The sequence below is a fragment of the Budorcas taxicolor genome, chromosome 17 (genome assembly GCF_023091745.1).
Source record: "Budorcas taxicolor isolate Tak-1 chromosome 17, Takin1.1, whole genome shotgun sequence".
Classification (NCBI taxonomy): domain Eukaryota; kingdom Metazoa; phylum Chordata; class Mammalia; order Artiodactyla; family Bovidae; genus Budorcas; species Budorcas taxicolor.
In genome coordinates, this window is record NC_068926.1 from 13,688,783 (window position 1) to 13,712,891 (window position 24,109).

Here is a 24,109-nt window from a genome sequence, read left to right on the forward strand (position 1 = left end):
TGAGTAATTTGAGGTATAATTTACTTAAGAAAATCTCACCCTTTTTGTATGTACAGTTATATGAATTTTAACAAGCACATCACAAATTAAAGCACCATCACAATTAAACATAGATTATTTTCATCATTTAAAGAAATTTCCTCATGTCTCTTTGTAGTCAATCTTTTGCCCCGTCCCAGACCACTGACAACTTGATCTGTTTTGTGTCTCTTTGGTTTTTACCTTTCTCAGAATGCCATATAAATGTAATCATATTTTATGTAGCTTTTGAGGTCTTACTTCTTCCACTTAGTATAGTACATTTGTGATTGTTCCTTTAGGAGTTGGTTCCTTTTTATTGCTGATTACTATTCCATTGTATGGATGTATCACATTTTGTTACCTATTCACCAGTTAATGGACCTTTAGGTTTGTGGTAGTCAGCTTCCCAAATGGTACCAGTGATTCCTGTTTCCTGGTTTTCATGCCCCTCTGATGACCTCTCCCACACTGTGTCAGGGTTAGTCTCTGGGACCAGGAGAATATGGCAGATTGCAGTCTCAGTGTGCAATTTCTGAGACTAGATCATAAACGACATCGTGGCTCTGCCATGCTCTTTTTTGGATCACACCGTCTAGGGGAAACCAGCTCCCATTCTGTGAGGGAGCAAGGGGACCCGTGGAGAGGTTGATGTGGTGAGAGGCATGGCCTTCTGACAATAGCCAGTGGAGAACTGGGGCCTCTTGGCAATAGTCATATGATTAAACCACCTTAGAATGGATCCTCCAGCCACTGGGTAACCAAACTGCTCCCAAATTCCTCTCTCATAGAAATTGTGAAGTGATGCATGTTTGGTGTTTCAAGGTGCTAAGTTAACTAAGATAAGGTTGCGTCCAATGTTTGGGGATTATGGAGGAATCTACCATAAGCATTCATGTACAGGTTTTTATGTAGACATATTTTTATTTTTCTTGATACTTCAGAGTAGAGTGGCTGGGTTAATTTATTTTTATTTCTTCCTTTCCAGTCCATACCTTTTATTTCCTTCTCTTGTCTTATTGCATGAGCTAAGACTTTCAATATGATGTTACATAGAAATGGCAAAAAGGGTTGTTGTTGTTTAGTCACAAGTCGTGTCCGACTTTTTTTTCTTTGCAATCCTATGGACTGTAGCCCCCCTAGGCTTCTCTGACCATGAGATTTTCCAGACAAGAATACTGGAGTTGCCATTTCTTTCTCCAAGGGATCTACTCAACCCGGGGATTGAACCTGTATCTCCTGCCTTTAGATGTGGACCTTTTACCGCTGAGCCACCAGGGAAGCCCCAAGTACGGTGTTAGCTGTTGTTTCTTATGGATATATAAAGTTGAGGAAGTCCCCCTAATTTCGGTAGATGTGCTGATAGAGTTTTGCCTTGAATGAATGTTGAATCTGTCAGATGCTTTCTCAACATCTCTTAGTATGATAATATGGTTTTTCTCATTTAGCCTGTTGTTTTGATGGATTATATTAATTTTAGAACATTAAACCAACTTTGCATACCTGGAATAAATTCCAATTGATTATGGTGAATAATTTTTTTTTATACTTACAATCAATTTGCTAATATTTTCTTGTGAATTTTTGCATCTGTGTTCATGAGAGATATTATTCCTTTCTTGTAATGTCTTTGTCTGGTTTCATTTTTAGAGTAATGCTACCTTTATGGAACCAATCAGAAAGTATTCCCTTTGCTTCTGTTTTCTGAAGAAAATTCTGGACACTTGGTATTATTTCTTCCTTAAGTTTGACAGAAGTCACTGGTGAAACCATTTAGGCCTAGTGATTTCTTTGGAAGGTTATTAACTTTTGATTCAATTTTTATAATAGATATAGGCTTTATTCAGATTATCTGTTCCTCCTTGTGTAAGTTTTGGTGGATTGCGTCTTTCAAGGAATTGGTCCATTTTATTTATCAAGTTTGTGGGCTTGGAGCTCCTTATAATACTCTTTTATTACCTTTTTATCCATGGGATCAATAGTGATGGCCCCTTTTTTATTTCTTATATTAGTAATTTATGTCTTCTTTCTTTTTTTCATATTTAGCCTGGTTAGAGGTTTATTGATTTTATTGACCTTTTCCAAGACCCAAGTTTGCAGTATTGGTGATTTTTCTCTATTAATTTCCTGTTTTTAGTTTCATTGATTTTTATTTCTTTTCTGATTTTTATTATTTCTTTCTCCTGCTTATTTTGAATTTAATTTGCTCCTCTTTTTCTGGTTTTCTAAGGTGAACACTTAAATTATTGACTTTAGAGCTTTCTTCTTTTCTAATATATATATATTTCATGCTATAAATGCAGTAAATTTCAGAAAGCACTGCTTTCTGTTATTGATTTTTAGTTTAATTTTGTTGTGGTCTGGGAGTACAATTTGTATGATATCTATTTGTTTGAATGTTTTTATGTGTGTTTTATAGCACAAAATGTGGTCCATTTTGGTTAATGTTACACATAAACCTGAGAATAACCATGCATTCTCCTGTCATTGGATGAAGCAATCTATAAATATCAAGTTAATATAGCTGATTGATGGTGCTGGTTCAGTTCAATCATACGCTTACTGATTTTCTGCCTAATGGATAAAGGTTTAAGATTCAGAGGCTAAAATTCCTTTAGTGTCCTTGTTTTTGTCTCCCTAGTTATCTTTGAATTTCTCTAGAGACTCCTTAAATGGCATCTAAGCTTGCAGTTCTTTGAATTTAACCCACTGATACTATATTGGAGTCCTGTTGATATGGTGTTAAGTTATGGGGAGAATGGAAATGTTCCGTAATCCTGTGATTAGATCTCAGTCTTTTAGTGGGCCTGTGTCTGTGCCTGTACCTTTTCAAGTGCTTCTCACCTTTTCTTACCCCACTTAGGTGAGACAGAAAGGCTAGAGGAGGATGGAGTCAGGTGTTTTCCTTTCCCTGCGTCAGTGGTGCCGTGCTTTGCTTAGTTGCTCAGTTGTGTCTGATTCTTTGTGACCCCATAGCCTGCAGCTCTCCAGGCTCCTCTGTCCATGGGATTCTCCAGGCAAGAATACTGGAGTGGGTTGCCATTCCCTCCTCCAGGAAATCTTCCCAACCCAGGAATCAAACCCAGGTCTCCGCATTGCGGGTGAATTCTTCACTGTCTGAGCCACCAAGGAAGCCCCCTGTGTTGGGCTCCGGTGAAAAAACAACAGCAACAAAAAAACATATTGGTTAGGCTCTGTTAAAACAGTTTTCCTTTAAGTCAGGCCTTTGTTGTGGGAAAGAGAATGCTTTTGGTGTGATTCACAATGATTACCTTCCTCCTCTGTCTGCCTCCTGCAGAATTTCCTGGAGAATTTTCCCGGATGTTTCCCATGAAGAGAAAGAACCTTGTGGGGCTCCTAGAGGTAACATTCCTGAACATGTGGAGCGCTCTCTGAGGCTGGGCAGCCAGGTGTTTGCACTCTCTCAGGCTAGTCTGTGCTCAGTCTCCAGCAACTAGTCAATTAGGAATTACTCTTAAGTTTTCCCTATTGTTCAGTTTTCCTACCAGTTGCTAACTCCAGTGATAGTTTCTGCTCCTGGTAAGATGTGATTCTCTATTTTCTGTTTCTTCAGTTTTCTGGGTGGTGGTTTGCCTTGTGACCTCTGTTGGACCTAAATAATTATTGGTTTTCAGTTCAGTTTAGTTCAGTCACTCAGTCGTGTCTGACTCTTTGCGACCCCATGGACTACAGCACTCCAGGCTTCCCTGTCCATCACCAACTCCCGGAGCATACTCAAATTCATGTCCAACAAATCTGTGATGCCATCCAACCATCTCATCCTCTGCCATCCCCTTCTCCTCCCGCCTTCAGTGTTTCCCAGCATCAGGGTCTTTTTAAATGAGTCAGCTCTTCGCATCAGGTGGCCAAAGTATTGGAGTTTCAGCTTCAGCATCAGTCCTTCCAATGAATATTCAGGGCTGTTTTCCTTTGGGATTGACTGGTTTGATCTCCTTGCAGTCCAAGGGACTCTCAACAGTCTTCTGTAACACCACAGTTCAAAAGCATCAGTTCTTCAGCACTCAGCTTTCTTTATGGTCCAACTCTCACATCCATGCATGACTACTGGAAAAACCGTAGCTTTGACTAGATGGACCTTTGTTGGCAAAGTAATGTCTCTGCTTTTTAATATGCTGTCTAGGTTTGTCATAGCTTTCCTTCCAAGGAGCAAATGTCTTTTAATTTCATGGTTGCAGTCACCATCTGCAGTGATTTTGGAGCCCCCCAAAAATAGTCTGTCACTGTTTGAACTGTTTCCCTATCTATTTGCCATGAAGTGACCCAACCATTTGCCACGATCTTAGCTTTTTTAATGTTGAGTTTTTTGAATGTTCAGTTAATTGAGCTTTTTTATTTTTGTTGTTGTGAGAGTGAGAGTAACATTCTCCTTGCTCTTTACAAGTCAGGCTCTTTTTCCTTTTTCCTTTAAAATATGTGTATCGTTTTATTTGTAGTGGATTTAATATAGACGTTTTTTGTAAAAATCTAGTCTGACATTCTTTGTCTTATAACTGAAAGTGTTTAGATCATTACACCTAATATACCTATTGGTGAAATTAGATTTAAAACTACTATCTTGAAATTGGGGGATTTGTCCATTTTTTCCTCTCCTTTTTAACCTGATTTTGGATAAGTTCAGTATTTTTTGTGACTCTTTTATCTTTCAACTGATTCATAAGTTATACCTCCTTTTTGAAATTTTCTGAGGAACTGCCTTACGGATTTCACTATATATCTTTGTCACAGTTTATCTTCAAGTAACATACTACTGCTATAGATAAGGCATACAGATCTTTTAACAGTATACTTCCAATTTCTCTCTCCCATCCTTTATGCTATTTTGAGATACATTTTATTTTTTGCACATTTAAAACCTTCAGGATACATTGATGCTACTTTTGTTTTAAAAGGTCAGTTATGTTTTGGAGTGATTTAAAAACAAAACCTTTAACTTTTTCAATTTGTGGAACTTTTTATTTCTTTGAATAGATCCAGGTTTCTATCATGGTATCATGTTCTTCCTGCCTGAAGAACGTTCTTTACAGTTTTTATATTGCAGGTCTACTAGCAATGTTTGGTTGAAAAAATTTTCATTTTTCTGTTTATTACTGTGGTATATTTTCCTTGCATGAAATTCTAGGTTAGCATCTAGGTTATCTATCATCTAGCATTCTAGGTTATCATCTCTCTGTTTTAGAGATGATATTCTGTATCTTCTGGATTACATAGTTTCTGAAGAAAAGTCTGCTCTAGTCAATGTGGCTTTTCCCCCCTGCCTTCTTTTAAGATTTTATCTTTAATATTTAGCAGTAAAGATATGAAGTGTGTGTATGTGTTTAATCCTGCTTGAGATTCATTGAGATTCTTGGATCTTCTAGTTTGATGTCCTGCATTATTTTGAAAATTCACTGCCATTATTTCTTCTGGTTTTTCTTTTGCCCCATCCTCATCTTTCTGGGAATCTAATTATACATATGCTTGTTCTTGTTGTTGTTCAGTTACTCAGTTGTATCCAACTCTTTACAACCCCATGGATTGCAGCTCACCAGGCTTCACTGTCCTTCACTACCTCTCAGAGTTAGCGCAAACTCATGTCCATTGAGTCGATGATGCCATCCCACCATCTCATCTTCTGTCACCCCCTTCTTCTTCTGCCCTCAAATCTTTCCCAGCATCGGGGTCTTTTTCAGTGACTTGGCTTTTCACATCAGGTGGCCACAGTGTTGGAGCTTTAGCTTTACCATCAGTCCTTCCAATAAATATTCAGGGTTGATTTCCTTTAGGATTAACTAGTTTGATTTCCTTGTAGTCCAAGGGACTCTCAAGAGTCTTCTCCAGCACCACAGTTTGAAAGCATCAACTTTTCGGTGCTCAGCCTCTTTATGGTCCAACTCTCACATCCGTGCATGACTACTGGAAAAAACAGCTTTGATTAGACAGGACATTTGTCGGCAAAGTGGTATCTCTACATTTTAAGACGCTGTCTAGATTTATGATAGCTTTTCTTCCAGGGAGCAAGCATCTTTTAATTTCATGGCTGCAGTCACCAACCACAGTGGTTTTGGAGCCCAAGAAAATAAAGTCTATCACTGATTCCATTGTTTCACCATCTGTTTGCCATGAAGTGATGGGACTGGATGCCATGATCTTAGTTTTTTTGAATGTTGAGTTTTAAAGCAGCAGAGCATTTAATTTTGGTAAACCAGTCGGTATTTGTCCCTTTGCTTTAGGTGCTCTATTTTTCCCCCTTTTTTTCCTCTTAGTGTTTTGCTTTGGGTTTTTTAATTGGTCTAGCTTCATTGAGTCTACTACTTCTTTCTTTGGCTTTATTGAATCTACTAATGATTCTGAGGAATCTTTCATCTTTGCTATGTTTTTTATTTATGGCTTTTTCATTTGACCCTTAAAGGAATTTTCCCTGTGTTGAAATTCCCTGTTTCTTTGTTTCATCTACTTTTCCCCCTAAATTCCTTAACATATTGGTCATAGCTATTTAAAGTCCCTTTTTGTTATTTTAAACATCGTGTTCATCTCTGAGTCTATTTCTAGTGATTGCTTTATCTCTTGATAATGTTTGTTTCTCTTGTTTGTTTGTGTGTCATAAATGCTAAAGTGTAAGTGTGTCATTTGTGCTAAGTCATGTCCAACTTCAGTCGTGTCTGATTCTTTGTGACCCTATGGACTGTAGCCTGCCAGGCTCCTCTGTCTATGGGATTCTCCAGGCAGAAATATGGAGTGGATTGCTTGCCCTCCTCCAGGGGATCTTCCTGACCCAGGGATCGAACCCTCATCTCTTAAGTGTCCTGCATTGGCAGGTGGGTTCTTTACCACTATCACCATCTAGGAAGTCTGTCATAAATGTTTACCAAATGCTAAACTGTGGAAAATTCTGAAAGGGATGGGAATACCAGACCACCTGACCTGCCTCATGAGAACTCTGTATGCAAGTCAGGAAGCAAGAGTTAAAACTGGACATGGAACAACAGACTGGTTCCAAATAGGAAAAGAAGTGTCAAGGCTGTATATTGTCACCCTCCTTATTTAACTTATATGCAAAGTACATCATGAGGAACGCTGGGCTGGAGGAAGCACAAGCTAGAATCAGGATTGCCGGGAGAAATATCAATAACCTCAGATATGCAGATGACATCATCCTTAAGGCAGAAAGTGAAGAGGAACTAAAGAGCCTCTTGATGAAAGTGAAAGAGGAGAGTGAAAAAGTTGGCTTAAAACTCAACATTCAGAAAACGAAGATCATGGCATCTGGTCCCATCACTTTATGGCAAATAGATGGGGGAACAGTGGAAACAGTGACAGACTTTATTTTTTTGGGCTCCAAAATGCAGATGGTGACTGCAGCCATGAAATCAAAAGGCACTGGCTCCTTGGAAGAAAAGCTATGACCAACCTAGACAGCATATTAAAAAGCAGAGACATTACTTTGCTAACAAAGGTCCGTCTAGTCAAAGCTATGGTTTTTCCAGTAGTCATGTATGGATGTGAGAGTTGGACTCTAAAGAAAGCTGAGCTCCAAAGAATTGATGCTTTTGAACTGTGGTGTTAGGGAAGACTCTTGAGAGTCCCTTGGACTGCAAGGAGATCCAACCAGTCCATCTAAAGGAAATCAGTGCTAAATATTCATTGAAAAGATTGATGCTGAAGCTGAAACTCCAGTACTTTGGCCACCTGATGTGAAGAACTGACTCATTTGAAAAGACTCTGATGCTGGGAAAGATTGAAGGCGGAAGGAGAAGGAGATGACAGAGGATGAGATGGTTGGATGGTATCACTGACTCAGTGGACGTGAGTTTGACTAACTTCCAGGAGTTGGTGGGACAGGGAGGCTGGCATGCTATGTTCCATGGGGTCACAGAGAGTCGGACACGACTGAGCGACTGAACTAAACTAAACTGAAACATTAGTAGCTATTGAAAAAAATGGTAGTTACATTCTGAAATGATAACCTCTTTTCTACTGTCAGACTTTTATAGTGGAAGTTGAGTGAGGAATTGACCTGGGTTTTAGATTGGGTTTTTTTTTTTTTTTGGTCTGTTTTGTTATAGTTACCTTCAGATTCCTCTAAAGATTCCAGTGTTTGTGGCAGGAGCAGTTGTGCCAGAGGAGTTTTCTTAGTGTTCCTCCTCCGTAATCGTTTTCAGTTATCTCTCTATCCCTGGGCTTCAAGGGTGTCTGTCTCTATGCTCTTGCCCTGCCTCCAGTGGTAAAATGTGATGGTTGTTACTCAGTGCAGAGGCTCAGAGGCAGGACTTCTCTGTTTTTCTAGTCCAACTTCAATCCTAGATAGCTCTTGGGTGCCTGGTCTCCAGAGTGGAACCTTCTCAGCGTTTTGGTTCCTCCTACCTATGATAGCGAAACTCTGGTCTTTGTGGCTCAGCTGGTAAAGAATCCGCCTGCAACTTGGGACACCTGGGTTCGATCCCTGGGTTGGAAGATCCCCTAGACAAGGGAAAGGCTACCCACTCCAGTGTTCTGGCCTGGAGAATTCCATGGGCTGTACAATCCATGGGCTCGTAAAGAGCTGGCCCAACTGAGCGACTTTCACCTCACTTTTACCTATGATAGGGAAACTCTGATCTTTCCTAGGGGAGAGTTTTCTGTCCTGTCCCAGAGGAAGGAGTGTTTCCTGCTCCTTTTCCAAGCATATAGGGTTTTTTCCTTTCCTTCTCTCCCAGCAAGTCTGGATCTGTTCTGTGTGCTGGAGTCAGCAGGTCTGATTCTCTTCCCTTAGCAGCTTAAGTTCTTTTCTGTAGGAGAGAAGGCTTTGAGGGGAGGATGGTTTTTGCTTTTCCTGCAGTGGCAGTCAGTCCCGTCCTCCATGCTTGCACCACTGACTTCCCAATTTCCTGTTCTCCCCGCTAAGTGTCCTCTTATGTGCACAGTGAGGGCTCTTAGACAAGAATCTGAGAGTGTGAATTCACCTTGTGTTTGAGACTCCCAGGGCTGCTATTCTTTTATGATAACCCACACTTAGCCTTTAGCAGTTTGTTAAAGTTCTGCCTGATTCCCGTTTCATGTGTGTATTGAGTCGCTGTTCTTCCTCCCATGCTCTACCACAGTTGGGAGTGGCTGTCCATCCTTTCTCTCTCAACCTGCAAACTGATCCTTCTTGGGTTTCAGGGTATTTGGTTGCTGCATAGTTTTAAGTGCTCATGTCTCCAAGAAAAATTATGAGATTTTAGTTTATCTAGCCATTTTTTTGTTGTTTGAGTAAGGGTTGTGCCTTTTTATAGCTTCATAAGTTCTAGACTGCTTCAGAAGTTTCTAACATTCTTTATAACACCAAATGTTTCTGTGAATTTGCTCAAATTGAGAATCTTCTGTTGCTTTCCTTAGTAGCATAATTCAGTTGGTGCCATGGCAATCTCAGTGACAGGGTAGGAATCAGTGCCAGTTCACACTGTTTTATGCTGTGGGGCTTGGCAGAAGGCAGCACATGGAGGTCATTGGTTCCCTGAAGATGCCCCCGCTGTCTGACGTCTTGGGGCTGCAGGGCAGAACAATAGCTGACAGTGCCGGAAGAACGGTGAGATCGCTTGAAATCGTGTTGGGTGGGAAGGGCATGAAATTCATCAGTGCACTGTCACGTGTTTCGTTTCTGTGACTTTCGGCTTTGGGCTCATCAGTGAGAGATAATTATGTGATGATCGTTTCATATGTTATGAATGACTGAATACTCTTTATTAATGAGAAACAGCCTGAGAAAGTTTAACTTTCACTTTGGTTCTTTATAGTAAGATGTTTTCCAGTTTAAGTCAGCAGACAGTCGCTGAAGTCTCTAACAGTGTTAGAGATTTAAAAATAAAAAAAGACCTTATTGTCAAGGAGTTCACAGTCTAGTGGAGAAAGTAATAATTAGTCATTATTATACAATGTAGTCATGTATAACTTTTGGAGTGAGGTTCTGTTTTAAGTACTTTGCATGCATAAACCATCTCAATAAAGTCTCTGAAAGTCATATGAAGTATTATTTACTGTTATTTTTAAAAATCATTTTCCACATCAGGAAACTAGAGCCCAGAAAAATTAAGTAATCTGGCAAATATCACCTGGTAAGTGGGGATGCTGGGATTCAAGGCAGCCAGTCTGCACTGGGTCGTACTGCTTTCCACTAAGTGGGCTCAGTGCAGGGTGGCCAGAGAAGGGGCCAGGAGGATTGCCGTGGAGGATCAGGGATGTGTTCATGGAGATGACTTACATCTGGATGAGGGGGTAAGGTAGAATGTCACTGAGGAAGTACCTGAGGGCAAGAGGAACGGTCTGTGCAAAGATGTACAGCCTAGCTGCTATGAGAACATGGTGCTTTCAAAGAATTGTGAATAGTCAGTGAGAGAGCAGAGCAGAACAGAGCAGAGGAGCATAGGTGGAACTAGTTAGGAAGAGACCTGATCAGAGGGGACTTTATTAAACTGTTCATCAGTTCAGTTCAGTTGCTCAGTCATGTCCGACTCTTTGCGACCCCATGAATTGCAGCACGCCAGGCCTCCCTGTCCTATCACCAACTCCCGGAGTTCACTCAGACTCACATCCATCGAGTCAGTGATGCCATCCAGCATCTCATCCTCTGTCGTCCCCTTCTCCTCCTGCGCCCAATCCCTCCCAGCATCAGAGTCTTTTCCAATGAGTCAACTCTTCACATGAGGTGGCCAAAGTACTGGAGTTCCAGCTTTAGCATCATTCCTTCCAAAGAAATCCCAGGGCTGATCTCCTTCAGAATGGACTGGTTGGATCTCCTTGCAATCCAAGGGACTCTCAAGAGTCTTCTCCAACATCACAGTTCAAAAGCATCAATTCTTTGGCACTCAGCCTTCTTCACAGTTCAACTCTCATATCCATACATGACTATTGGAAAAACCATAGCCTTGACTAGACGGATCTTAGTTGGCAAAGTAATGCCTCTGCTTTTGAATATGCTATCTAGGTTGGTCATAACTTTCCTTCCAAGGAGTAAGCGTCTTTTAATTTCATGGCTGCAGTCACCATCTGCAGTGATTTTGGAGCCCCAAAAAATAAAGTCTGTCACTGTTTCCACAGTTTCCCCATCTATTTCCCATGAAGTGATGGGACCAGATGCCATGATCTTCATTTTCTGAATTTCACTGTATATATAGTATGTGCCGCTGAACAATTTTAGCACAACAGCACAGTGTTCACAATTTGAGAATTGTGGAGGATGGCCTGAAGTGAAGCAATATTCGAGGTAAAGAACTGAGTTAAGAGACATGCGGTAATTCAGGAGAGCACTGATAGAAGGGAGAATTTTAATAAACTTCCAAAATGTTAGTATCAGTCTTCGAGAGATACAGGTTTACCTCACTGCTATAGCATGGTTGGTGGTAGATGGCTTTGCAAAACTGTCATTTTTTTCTTTGGAAATATTCAGTATCTCACTCAGATGATAGTTGAAATGGATTTAGTAGATTCAGCTAAATTTAATACATATCAGAAAATTATGTTTCTTTAAAAGTTATTTATTTTAATTGGAGGGTAATTACAGTATTGTGGTGGTTTTTGCCATACAGTAACATGAATCAGCCATGAGAAAATTATGTTTTAATTAGTGTAAGTTATTGTGATTTTAATCAGGAAGAACTACATAGGATAGTTTTCCATTATCTAGAATGACTGGATAATTTAGAATTCTGGGTAAATTTAATTTTTGATTAATCAGATGTTAATCAGAAACACTTGGTTTCAAAATGTATATGACTTTTGACAGTATTTTTAAGTTTTCTCTTTTTCTTGTCACATTAAGTATGGCACTGTAGTTGTTGTTCAGTTGTTCAGTCTGACTTTTTGTGACCCTGTGGACTTCAGCCTGACAGGGTTCCCTATCCTTCACCATCTTCCAGAGCTTGCTCAAACTCATACCATCCATTGAGTCAGTGATGCCATCCAACTCTCTCATCCTCTGTCAACCCCTTCTCCTGCCCTCAATCTTTCCCAGCATCAGAGTCTTTTCTAATGAGTCTGCTCTTCGCATCAGGTGGCCGAAGTATTGAAGTTTCAGCTTCAGCATCAGTCCTTCCAATGAGTTTTCAGAATTGATTTCCTTTAGCATTGACTGGTTTGATCTCTTTGCAGTCCAGGGGACTCTCAAGAGTCTTCTCCAACACCATAATGCAAAAGCATCAGTTTGTGGGCTCTCAGCCTTGTTTATGGTCCAGCTCTCACATCCATACATGACTACTGAAAAAATGATAACTTTGACTATACGGACCTTGGTCTGCAAAGTAATGTCTCTGCTTTTTAATACGCTGTCTAGTTTTGTCATAGCTTTTCTTCCAAGGAGCAAGTGTCTTTTAATTCCATGGCTGCAGTCACCATCTGCAGTGATTTCGGAGCCTGGGAAAATAAAGTCTCTCACTGTTTCCATTGTTTCCCCGTCTGTTTGCCATGAAGTGATGGGACTGGATGCCATGATCTTCGTTTTTTTAAATGTTGAGTTTTAAGCCAGCTTTTTCACTGTTCTCTTTTACCTTCATCAGGAGGCTCTTTAGTTCTCCATCGCTTTCTGCCATAAGGGGAGTGTCATCTGTGTATCTGAGATTATTGATATTTCTCCTGGCAATCTTGATTCCAGCTTGTGCTTCATCCATCCCAGCATTTTGCATGATGTACTCTGCATAGAAGTTAAATAAGCAGGGTGAGAATATACAGCCTTGAAGTACTCCTTTCCCAATTTTGAACAAGTCTGTTGTTCATATCTGGTTCTAACTGTTGCTTCTTGACATAGTGAACTTAATAAAACCTGTTTTATTTCTGAGGATTTTGTAGGACATGTGGGTCATTCTTACCAGCTTGTAAAAAGTTTAAGAAACTGGGTTTGAATACATACTTTAGGATATATTTAGAAGTTTTTCTTAAAAATTAAAACCAACAACCAAGAAAAGGTGGTCCTAATAACTTTTGTGTGCAAATATGTTTTCTTTTGACCTGAAAGGAATGGACTGTTAGATATTTCTCCAACAAAGGGGTTTATTCAGCATTAGCAGAAAATTGCAGTTTGGGGGTCTGCAGCCACGGCAAGCCACATGTAAGTTCCCATGTGACAGGGGAAGGAGCATACTTTAGTAAAGAAAAGGAAGCGGGGGGAGCCTATAGTAAATGAAGAATCCATGGCTTTTCATTGGCTGAGTCCCTGCCAGGGAAGAGCGAGAGTCTTTCTTCTTCCTCTTTGGCTCTGCTGTGGTCCCAGGGCATGTCAGCTCTCCCTTCTGGTCCCCCAGCTCTGTTTAATTGAGGTTTCTGTTTAATGTTTCACATTTCCCTCTTTTGATTGAGATCTTTCCCAAGTTTGGTGGCACAAGGTGAATCATATGAATCCAAGAGTCTGTTTCTTAGAGTTTGTTGGCACAAAGATTGGTTAGCAGTACCTGTTGGGTCCTTTCCAGCAATGTCGAAGAGAGTTCTTCTGGAGGTATGTTTTGCAATAGATGAAATCTTTAAGGTGTAAGGTATGATGCTTAAGGTCTTCATCTCCAAGGAGCACACTGTGGAAAGGTTGCTGTACCAAAGCAGGGTTATTCTTAATAGAAGCAGTTAGGCCTTTGCAGTACTGGAGCGCCTCTCCTTATATTGGTTGTGGGTCAGAAGATGCAGGAGCCAGGTGCACTGGGCATCTCATGATTATGTCAGAGGGCGAGAGTTTATGAGTGGGTCTGAGACTTAGAAGGACCAATCACTGTGCTTCTGGCCACAGTATTTGGAGGGACTGTACAAATTTTGCCAGTTGAGTCTTAATGCCTTTTGTGCGTTCACCTAAACTAGATGATTGAGGGTGGTGAGCATGATAGGAGCGCTATAAGACTGGCCAAGCCATGTCGACTTGTTGAAATACCAGGCCAGTGTATTGGGTTCTTCACTCGCTGTAAAATTCAGGAGAACCTCTTAGGTAGGGATAATCATTTGCTAAACGGCTTAAGCCACAGAAAAGGAGTAGCTTATATGCAAGACTTCAGTCTGGTAAAAAAACATAGAGACCATGACTAAAACATTTATATCAGTGAGACAGAAGAAGTTGTATGTGATCCATTTGCTAGACCTCAAATGGTCCATTAAGCAGTTTAATATGTGTAGGAGCAGTACACAAATTTGTACTTCAAATAAGTGGGACAAGTGAGGTAGGCACTCTTTGTAGCCTTCTTAATGTGTTCTCACCAGTATTGATGCATGAAGACTCTCATTGTGTCAGTAGATCAATGCTACAGCGGTGGGGAGTGGGAATTTGAGTCTCTAGGAAAACTGGATTATCTCTTTTTATCAAACAGTTACTGAATTTTCAGTCTTGTTTTTTTCTTTTCTGAGGCCAACAGTTGGGCTTTTCTAGACAGTTTTTCTAAATTACCATTTGGAGAAATATCCTTGTAAACTATGACAGAGGTTTGACTGCTGTTGGTCCCTTTAATGGCAGCATTCCTGCAAAAATATCAGCAAGGTGATCTCCCCTCGTTTCCAGAGAGTCATGTTTAGAATTCCCCCAAGTCTTAATAGCTAAAGCAGAGGTAAGTATCGCATTCAATAATTTCTGAACTTAGGGGCCATTTTAAATTTTATTTCTGCTGTAATTAAGGAAATCATGTTGGTTTCACAACATTTCAAAATCATGAGCTACTCTGAAAGCATATCTACTGTCACTAAATATCGGCAGCTTTGTCCTTGGTTAAAGTACGGGATCATGTAAGAGCAGAGAATTCAGCCTTTGGGGCTGAGGTAGCCATAGTAAAGATGCTGCCTCAACAGCATCAAGAGGAATTGTAATTGCTTACCCAGCACAGTATTTCCCATTGTCACCTTTTAAATAACCATCAGTGAACCATGAGAAGTCAGAGTTACCTAGAGGAATTTACTCATCATAAGGAGTCAGGATGTGGTCTGTCAGCATTAAGCAGTTGTGAAGGACTTCATTAGTGACAGGAGCAAAGAGTCCTGGGTTCAGGCTTTTACAGTGTAAGAGAGTTGTGTGAGGAATAGCGTACAAAGGACGTTTTAGAAGGTGAGGCAGCGGATTGAGAATTCAGGAGCGCTCCTACTGCGTCAGGTACCAAAGTGGTTGAAGGGGATTCCACAATGATTGTTTTGCTGACCTGAACCAAAAGGGCAGTGGCTACAGTGGCTGTAAGGCAAGTGGAGAGTGTCCCTCTGCCACAGGGGTTAAGGCTGAGAGCTTTAAGTGGTGGCTCTTTTCCTGTGAGAAATCTTGAGAAGGAGCGCAAAGAAGCAAATCATTCAGAACCCCCAGGGAATTTTATGTCATCCAGACCAGCCTTTGGGATTTGTGAGAAAAAAAGAAGGACCCTTAGTAAAACCCTGAGGCTTTATTATCTAGGTGACTTGTATTTCTTCCCAAATGAAGGCAAAAATGTATTGGCTCACTTCATCAGCTGGAGTGCACTGCATAAATCAGTTGATGCTGCTAAGTCGCTTCAGTCGTGTCCGACTCTGTGCGACCCCATAGACGGCAGCCCACCAGGCTCCACCATCCCTGGGATTCTCCAGGCAAGAACACTGGAGTGGATTGCCATTTCCTTCTCCAGTGCTTGAAAGTGAAAAGTGAAAGTGAAGTCGCTCAGTCGTGTCTGACTCTTGGTGACCCCATGGACTGCAGCCTACCAGGCTCCTCCATCCATGGGATTTTCCAGGCAAGAGTACTGGAGTGGGGTGCCATTGCCTTCTACAGCATAAATCAGTTACAGTTAAAGAATTTATTCCTGATGGGAATGGATGTTAGTAACATACAAGGATTAAAAACAGCAAGATGTTCAGGGAAAAATAACAGTGTTGCTTATTGCTAGTAGGTCCTGGACAAACTTCTACCAATAAAATGGGAGTTTTACAGAGATAATGAGGTCTTGAACCTTATAATCTTGTATTATTGGCTTTATGCCTTGAAAGACATTTTTACTTACAAGGTATTGATTAATTCTAGGAGGAGGTTTTGAGGAGTTGTTTGAATCTTGATGGGAGATATGCTAGGAATTCGTTAGTATCAGTTGACAATTTTGCCCATAAGGAGGGTAGTAGTTGATTTAATAGGGATAAAATGCTCGGTATTTCTGAAATCTGCTCTAGTACCATCAGAGATGGAGCAAACAAAAGATGTCAAAGGGTCATTTAATTAAATCATTTAATTAAAGGGTCATTTAATTAACTGTTAAGGGTCAAAGGGTCGTTTAAATTCAAAATGTAATTATTTTGAATTAAATAACTGAATTGAAATAATAATAATAATTGAAATAATAATTGAATTATTAATTAAATTAAATAATACTTTGTTATTTTGCTGCTGTCAGTGTCTAATAATTTTTCTCTTTTGGAAAAAAGAAAGAAATTCTGGCATGATAACTGTCTAAGAAGTCTTGGCCCCTAATAAATGAATAGTGGTGGAGGAACTGAGGGGGAAAAAGTCTTAACTCTTCAAAGGGCCTAGACAAAAGGGAAAAGTTCAGGAACCTCCTGAGGATGATCAGAGATCCCCATTATTTGAACTGGTTTATTAGTTCTCTGAGACAGAGGCTGTTTTATAGTAGTAGGGTATAGAGAGTGGCTCCACTGTCAGGACTGGAAGAAATTCCTTTCCATTCTGGAGAAATGTTTCTCCAGACTGACTGAGAGGATTGAGAAGAGTCCCTGTAGCTCCTCAGACCCCTATCATGGAAAATTGGGAGGACACTGGAAAGGCTGATTAGAGGGCGGAAAGCACCTAAAGTGCTTAAATTTGGAATAGTCTTTTTTCCAGTGTTGTAGCTCTTTGCAATAGTAGCAGAAACTAGGAGGGTTTTGGTTCTGTCTAGGAGCCTTCATTTGCTAGAACTGAAAATTAAGAATTTAGGCAGTCTTCCTTTGAGGTGACTCATCTAAAATGCAAGAGAACTAGCTCACCAGATTAACTGTATCTGGAGTGAACATAGGTTTCCATTCTATCCTGGTCCTTTTTACTAGAAGGGCAAGAGTCAGCCCATTAATAAACAGAAGTAGAGGTGACCTGAGTGGGATCAACATTCAGATGGAAGGCCAGAATTTTCTTTAGAAACAATTAGAAGTTGATTATAATAATCATAAGGAGGTTCATCAGATTTTTGTGTGCAAGTCTGAATTTTGTTCCAATCAACAGGCTTTGGAAAAGCCCCGGGACTGGCTCAGTGAAGCTGTTTATTGGTTGCTTGAGGCTGGTCACATAATAAGTTGTCAGGATGGTCTCCCAGTTGTAATTCTAGAGACCTTTCAGGATTTTCCCAGTTAGTGGTTTTCATCCAGTGCTGGCCCTGGCCTTCACCAGTTATCTTTGAACTAGTTGATAGGAATCAGAGAAACCAGGTTGGTAAATTTTAATGACTGTATTAAATTCCTTAGCGAATATGTAAGAATCTTCAATTACTTTGGGATCATTTTTGGCTTGGGATCAGTTTGGCTTGCAGTTCAGTTTTGGTCTGGGGAATATAAGAAATTAAGGGTTTAATGTATATTGTCATATGTGAAATAGATCACCAGTCCAGGTTCGATGCATGAGGCCGGGTGCTTGGGGCTGGTGCACTGGGATGACCCAGAGGGATGGGATGGGGAGGGAGGTGGGAGGGGGGCTCAGGATGGGGAACACATGTACACCCAGGGCTGATTCATGTCAGTGTATGGCAAAACCCACCACAATATTGTAGTTAGCCTCCAGTTAAAATAAATTAAAAAAATATAAAGAGAAGACAGAGAAATTAGGGGTTTAGCCTCTAGATCCTTAGGAGGCTTAAAGAGGAACATTCTGACAAATTCTAAAGAAAAGAGAGTTGGCAGAGTTTAAGAGACAAGGGGAAGGTTGGCGAGAGAATTAGTATGGGGGAATTAAAGGAGCAGAGGAGGTGTCGTCAGCACAGAAGAGGAAGAGGAAGATGGCACCAGAGGTGGAGTCTAGCCACAGGAGCTGTGGGAGGGTGACAAGATGGTGCCTGAGGTGGTGCCTATGAGCAGCCAAGGAAGAAGAGCCTGAGGCTTCAGGAGCCATTTTATCTTTCTTTAATCATTTATTTGCCTCAGTTCACCTTAAAATTTGATTTTGCAGAGAGACCATTTTAGACTCCTCATAATGTTGCGGAGCCTCAAAATAACAACCAAAATAAGCATTACACTCAGTTCTGGAAATTTTTGAGCTATTGTAGTCCAGTTCAGCTCTAAGGAAATTAAGTTAGGAATCTCAAAAGTTCTCTGTAATGGCCGTTAATATTCTAAATTGCCTTTGGTCAAGTTGGTCCATTTAGTTAGAAATGTGCCTGAGGAAGGACTTGGGCTTTTAAACATAAAATCATCTGGAGTCCTCCCAGGGGGCGGACACACTCAAAATGTTTAAATAGCTAGGATCTCATTTCTCTGAAGTTTTTCTCTGGAGTAAAAGAACAATTTCCAAACAGCTTACAGCACAGACAGCTCAATTCAAACAACTTGCAGGCTAATTCCAGCCAGTTTGAAGGAGACAGCTTGGTTTGGAGGAGGTAGGCCAAAGACTTTTTTTAAGCCAGTTTCCAGAGGAGAGCCCCTTCCAAAGGAGTAGGATGAAGAAAACTGGAACAGTTTCAGGGAAACAGCCCCTGTTCCCAAATGAATGGGCCAAAGGTATTTTCAGCCAGCTTTGGTTGAAACAGTCTGATCTCAAAATTAGAGTGACTTGCCAAATGAATACTTGTATATAAAACAAAGCCTTAACTGAAGAGATGAAGCCTTAACCGAAGAGATGAAGCCTTAACCAAAGAGATGAAACCTTAGGATAGATCCCAAATAAAGCCTGGAGAGCTTCAAATGCAAAGAGGGCATGTGCTCAGAATCCAAGAGAGAGACTTACTTTCATACTCCAGGGTCAGCAAGAAAGCAGTGAGTGGGTTCACTGTGGGTATTGCACCTGTTTGCTCACCAGTCCTGGACCTTTGGGGGCTCTTCCCCAGTCCCTGTGTGGGCCACTTCTCAGAACAAATATTTCAGAATATTTGTTCTGAAATAAATATTCTGCCAGATATTTCTCCAGCAAGGATGGGTTTGCTTAGGATCAGCAGAGTATTGCAATTCAGGGTCTGCAACCACAGTAAATCATGTGCAAGTTCCCACAATGAAGGGAAGTAGTACCCTTTATAGGAAGGAAAAAGAAGTGGGGAGGGCTTTAATAAACAGAAAGCCCATGGCTTTTCACTGGCTGAGTCCTTGCCAGGAAAGGAGAGGAGTCTTTCTTCTTCGTTTTGGTGCTGCTATCGTCACAGGGTGTCAGAACTCCCCCTCTGGTCTCCCAAATCTGTTTAATTGAAATTTCTGTTTATTAATTTTTTATGCTTCTAAGAATTGAGGTCTGGTTAAGAGGACAGGATAATTTTGGTTAATTTAAATTACACAGTACTGACCATCCTCTTTATCACACTTGCTGGACAAATATACATAGTAGTTTTATATTTTGAATATATGGCTCTTTCTTTTTCATGAGAATTCATTGTTGCTTGTGATTTTAGGATTTGGAGTGGATCAGTTACGAGATGACAATCTAGAAACTTACTGGCAATCAGATGGATCCCAGCCTCATTTAGTGAACATACAATTCAGGTAATACATAAAAAAAATTTTTCAATTTGTATAGGTTATAAGTGGACAAAGAAGTTGATTTTATTGACAGAAAATTTAAAGAAATACAGAAATTATAGTGAAGTGCACTTAACTCTGCTCTTTATAAGCCTCAGAGATTACTTTTCTACTCAATTAGGTTCTGTGTTTTAAGTTTCCTCTGTCTTATCCATTATGAATTCTGTTTTTTTCCATTTAATCAATACTTTCTGTTGAAGTATAGTTGATTTACAATGTTATGTTAATTTCTGCCATACAGCATAGTGATTGACTTATATATATATATACACATCTTTTTTTAGACTGTCCTTTTCCATTATGATTTATCCTAGGATATTGAATAGGTCTCTGTGCTATATATAGTAGGACCTTGTTTTCTTTATGTATTTTTCATGGTATTTACACAGTTCCTTTAATGTAGATATTTGTCAGATGTACTTTGCAGTATGATTTATATTAGAAAAATATGCTTTGCTTACGCCTTAGTGAATTGCTTTAAGTATACCAGAAGTGATGATGTTAAGTTTGTTAGGTATAAACTGTTCATGTAACTTCTCATATTTGTACTTCCATTTGGAAGAAAACTTTATTCTAACTTATTACGTTTAAGAACACTTTCAGTTTTGAAATGCTTAATTTTGCTGTAAATGAAAAACAGCCGTGTGTTTGTCAGTTGCTTTGAATTTATTGATAGAAACCAGTTAACTTGCTTATCTTGCTCCATATACACCATCTATTTTAACATTCTGTATATAGTATTTTTAGTTTGTTTTCATTGTCCTAGAATACAGATCAACACATTTCTTATGAAAAAACCCAGTAGTAAATATTTTAGGCCTTTTGTGCCGTCTGGTCTCTGTTGCAACTACTCATTAATGCCATTATAGCATGAAAGCAGCTGTAGGCAGTGCCTAATCACTGAATTTAGCTGTTCTAATTAGTAATTGTAAAGTGAAGTGAAGTCGCTCAGTCATGTCTGACTCTTTGCGACCCCATGGACTGTAGCCTACCAGGCTTCTCCGTCCATGGGATTTTCCAGGTAAGAGTACTGGAGTGGCTTGCCATTTCCTTCTCCAGGGGATCTTCCCGACCCAGGGATTGAACCCAGGTCTCCTGCATTGCAGGCAGACGCTTTACCATCTGAGCCACCAGGTAGAGGTCCTTGTTTATTTATTTTATACACAATAGTGTATGTATGTTAATCCCAAACTCCTAATTTATCTGTCTGCCCTCCCCTTCCCCACCACCCTGCTATTTTCTCTGGCAGCCATACGTTTGTTTTCTGTCAATATGTGGATTTGTTTTGTAAATGAGTTCATTTATATCATTTTGTTAGATTCTACTTGTGAGTGATATTTGATATTTGTCTTTGTCTGACTTACTTCACTTAATCTCTAGGTTCATCCATGTTGCTGCAATAGCATTATTTCGTGCTTCTTTACGACTGAGTAATATTCCACTGTGCATATATACCATGTCTTCTTTATCCATTTGTCTTTGGACATTTAAGTTTCTTCCATCTTTTGACTGTTATGAATTGTGCTGCAGTGAACATTGGGGTGCCTCACCCTTTTTGAATTACAGTTTTCTCCAGATATATGCCCATGATTGGGGTTCCTGGATCATATGGTAACTCAAGTTTTAGCTTTTTTGAGGAACCTTTATATTGTTCTCTAGGGCTTCCCTGATAGCTCAGTTGGTAGAGAATCTGCCTGCAATGCAGGGAACCCCGGTTCAATTCCTGGGTTGGGAAGATCCCCTGGAGAAGCAATAGGCTACCCACTCCACTATTCTTGGGCTTCTCAGGTGGCTCAGATGGTAAAGAATCCACCTGCAATGTGGGAGACCTGGGTTCGATCCCTGGGTTGGGAAGATCCCTTCTGGAGTGGAGAAGTCCATGGACGGTATAGTCCATAGGGTCACAAAGAGTCGGACACGACTGAGCAACTTTCACTTCCTTTCTCATATTATTCTGCATAGTGGCTGCACCAATTTACATTCCCACCAGCCATGTAGGAGGGTTCCTTTTTCTCCACACCCTCTCCAGCATTTATTATTTGTAGACTTTTTAATGATAGCCATTCCAACTGGTATGAGGTGATACCTCATTGTAGATTTGATTTCTCTGATAATTAGCAATATTGAGAATCTTTTCATGTGCCTGTTGGGCATCTGTATGTCTTCTTTGGAGAAATATCTGTTTAAGTGTTCTGCTCACTTTTTGATTTTTTTTTTAAATTAAGCCTTATGAACTGTTTGTGTATTTTGGAAATTAATCCCATGTTGGTAACATCATTTGCAAATATTTTCTCCATCTGTAGGTTGTTTTTTCATTTTATATATAGTTTCCTTTGCTATGCAAAAGCTTTTATTAGGTTTCTTTTGTATATTTTTTTATTTCCTGTAGGAGACAGATCCAAAAATATATTGTGGCAATATATGTCACAGAGTGTTCTGCTTATGTTTTCCTCTAGGAGTTTTACAGTATCTGGTCTTAAATTTAGGTCTTTAATCCATTTTGAATTTATTTTTGTGTGTTGTGTTAGAGACTATTCTAATCTCATCCTTTTACATATAGATGTCCAGTTTTCCCAACACCATGTATTGAACAGACCATCTTTTCTCCATTGTATATTCTTGCCTCCTTTGCTGCAGATTAATTGACCATAAGTGCATGGATTTAGAGCTTCCCAGGTAGTGCTAGTGGTAAAAAACCCATCTGCCAATGCAGAAGATGCAAGAGATGCAGGTTCGATCCCTGGGTCAGAAAAATGCCCTGGAGGGAGGGCATGGTATCCCACGCCAGTATTCTTGTCTGGAGAATCCCATGGACAGAGGAGCCTGGCGGTCCATAGGGTTGCAGAGTCGGACATGACTGAAGTGACTTAGCACACACACAGTCACACATTGATTTATTTCTGGGCTTTCTGTCCTGTTTCATTGATCTGTATGTCTGTTTCTGTCCTGGTACTATACTGTTTTGATGACTGTAGCTTTGTAGTAGTCTAAAGTCAAGGAGCGTGATTCCTCCAGCTCCATTCTTCTTTCTGAAGATTGTTTTGACTATTCAGCATCTTTGTGTTTCCATACAAGTTTTAAAAATATTTTGTTCTAGTTCTTTGAAAAATGCCATTGGTAATCTGTAAGGGATAGCATTGAATCTGTAGATTGCCTTGGGTATTATGGTAATTTTAACAATAATGATTCTTCCAGTCCAGGAACACAGTATATCTTTCTATCTGTGTGTGTTCTTTTCTCATCACCATCTTATGATGATCAGTTTTTGGATTACAGGTCTTTTGCCTCTTTCAGTCAGTTCAGTTCAGTCGCTCAGTTGTGTCCAACTCTTTGGGACCCCGTGAATCGCAGCATGCCAGGCCTCTCTGTCCATCACCAGCTCCCCGAGTTCACTCAAGCTCATGTCCATCGAGTCGGTGATGCCATCCAGCCATCTCATCCTCTGTTGTCCCCTTCTCCTGCCCCCAAACCCTCCCAGCATCAGGGTCTTTTCCAATGAGTCAACTCTTCACCTAAGGTGGCCAAAGTACTGGAGTTTCAGCTTCAGCATCATTCCTTGCAAAGAAATCCCAGGGTTGATCTCCTTCAGAATGGACTGGTTGGATCTCCTTGCAGTCCAAGGGACTCTCAAGAGTCTTCTCCAACACCACAGTTCAAAAGCATCAATTCTTCGGTGCTCAGCCTTCTTCACAGTCCAACTCTCAGATCCATACATGACCACTGGAAAAACCACAGCCTTGACTAGATGGACCTCTGTTGGCAAAGTAACGTCTCTGCTTTTGAATATGCTATCTAGGTTGGTCATAACTTTCCTTCCAAGGAATAAGCATCTTTTAATTTCATGGCTGCAGTCACCATCTGCAGTGATTTTGGAGCCCCCACAAAATAAAGTCAGCCACTGTTTCCACTGTTTCCCCATCTATTTTCCATGAAGTGATGGGACCAGATGCCATGATCTTCGTTTTCTGAATGTTGAGCTTTAAGCCAACTTTTTCACTCTCCACTTTCACTTTCATCAAGAGGCTTTTTAGTTCCTCTTCACTTTCTGCCATAAGGGTGGTGTCATCTGCATATCTGAGGTTATTGATATTTCTCCCGGCAATCTTGATTCCAGCTTGTGTTTCTTCCAGCCCAGCGTTTCTCATGATGTACTCTGCATATAAGTTAAATAAGCAGGGTTTGCCTCCTTAGGTAGGTTTATTTTTAGGTATTTTATTCTTGTTTGATGTGATGGTAAATGAGATTATTTCCTTAATTTCTCTTCTGATATTTCATTGCAGTATGTAGAAATGCAACAGATTTCTGTCTGTTAACTTAGTATCCGGCAACTTTACTGAATTCACTGATGAGCTGTAGTAGTTTTTTAGTAGTGTCTTTGGGATTTTCTAGGTATAACATCATGTAATTTTGCAAACAGTAACAGTTTCTTTTCCAATTTGAATTATTTTAATTTCTTTTTCTTCTGTTACTG

General features: G+C 40.2%; 1 protein-coding gene across 4 annotated transcripts in view; it reads left to right on the forward strand.

Moving 5' to 3' along the window:
- Window positions 1-24,109, forward strand: part of ANAPC10 (anaphase promoting complex subunit 10) — a 141,154-nt gene that overhangs the window by 2,947 nt on the left and 114,098 nt on the right. For all 4 annotated transcript variants that reach the window (XR_008200815.1, XR_008200814.1, XM_052654792.1 and 1 more), the window contains exon 3: window positions 19,512-19,602. Coding sequence is in view for 2 of the 4 variants with exons in the window: in XM_052654792.1 (XP_052510752.1) it covers window positions 19,512-19,602 (91 nt within the window). In the remaining 2 variants the exon portion in view is untranslated. The remainder of the gene's footprint in view (window positions 1-19,511; window positions 19,603-24,109) is intronic.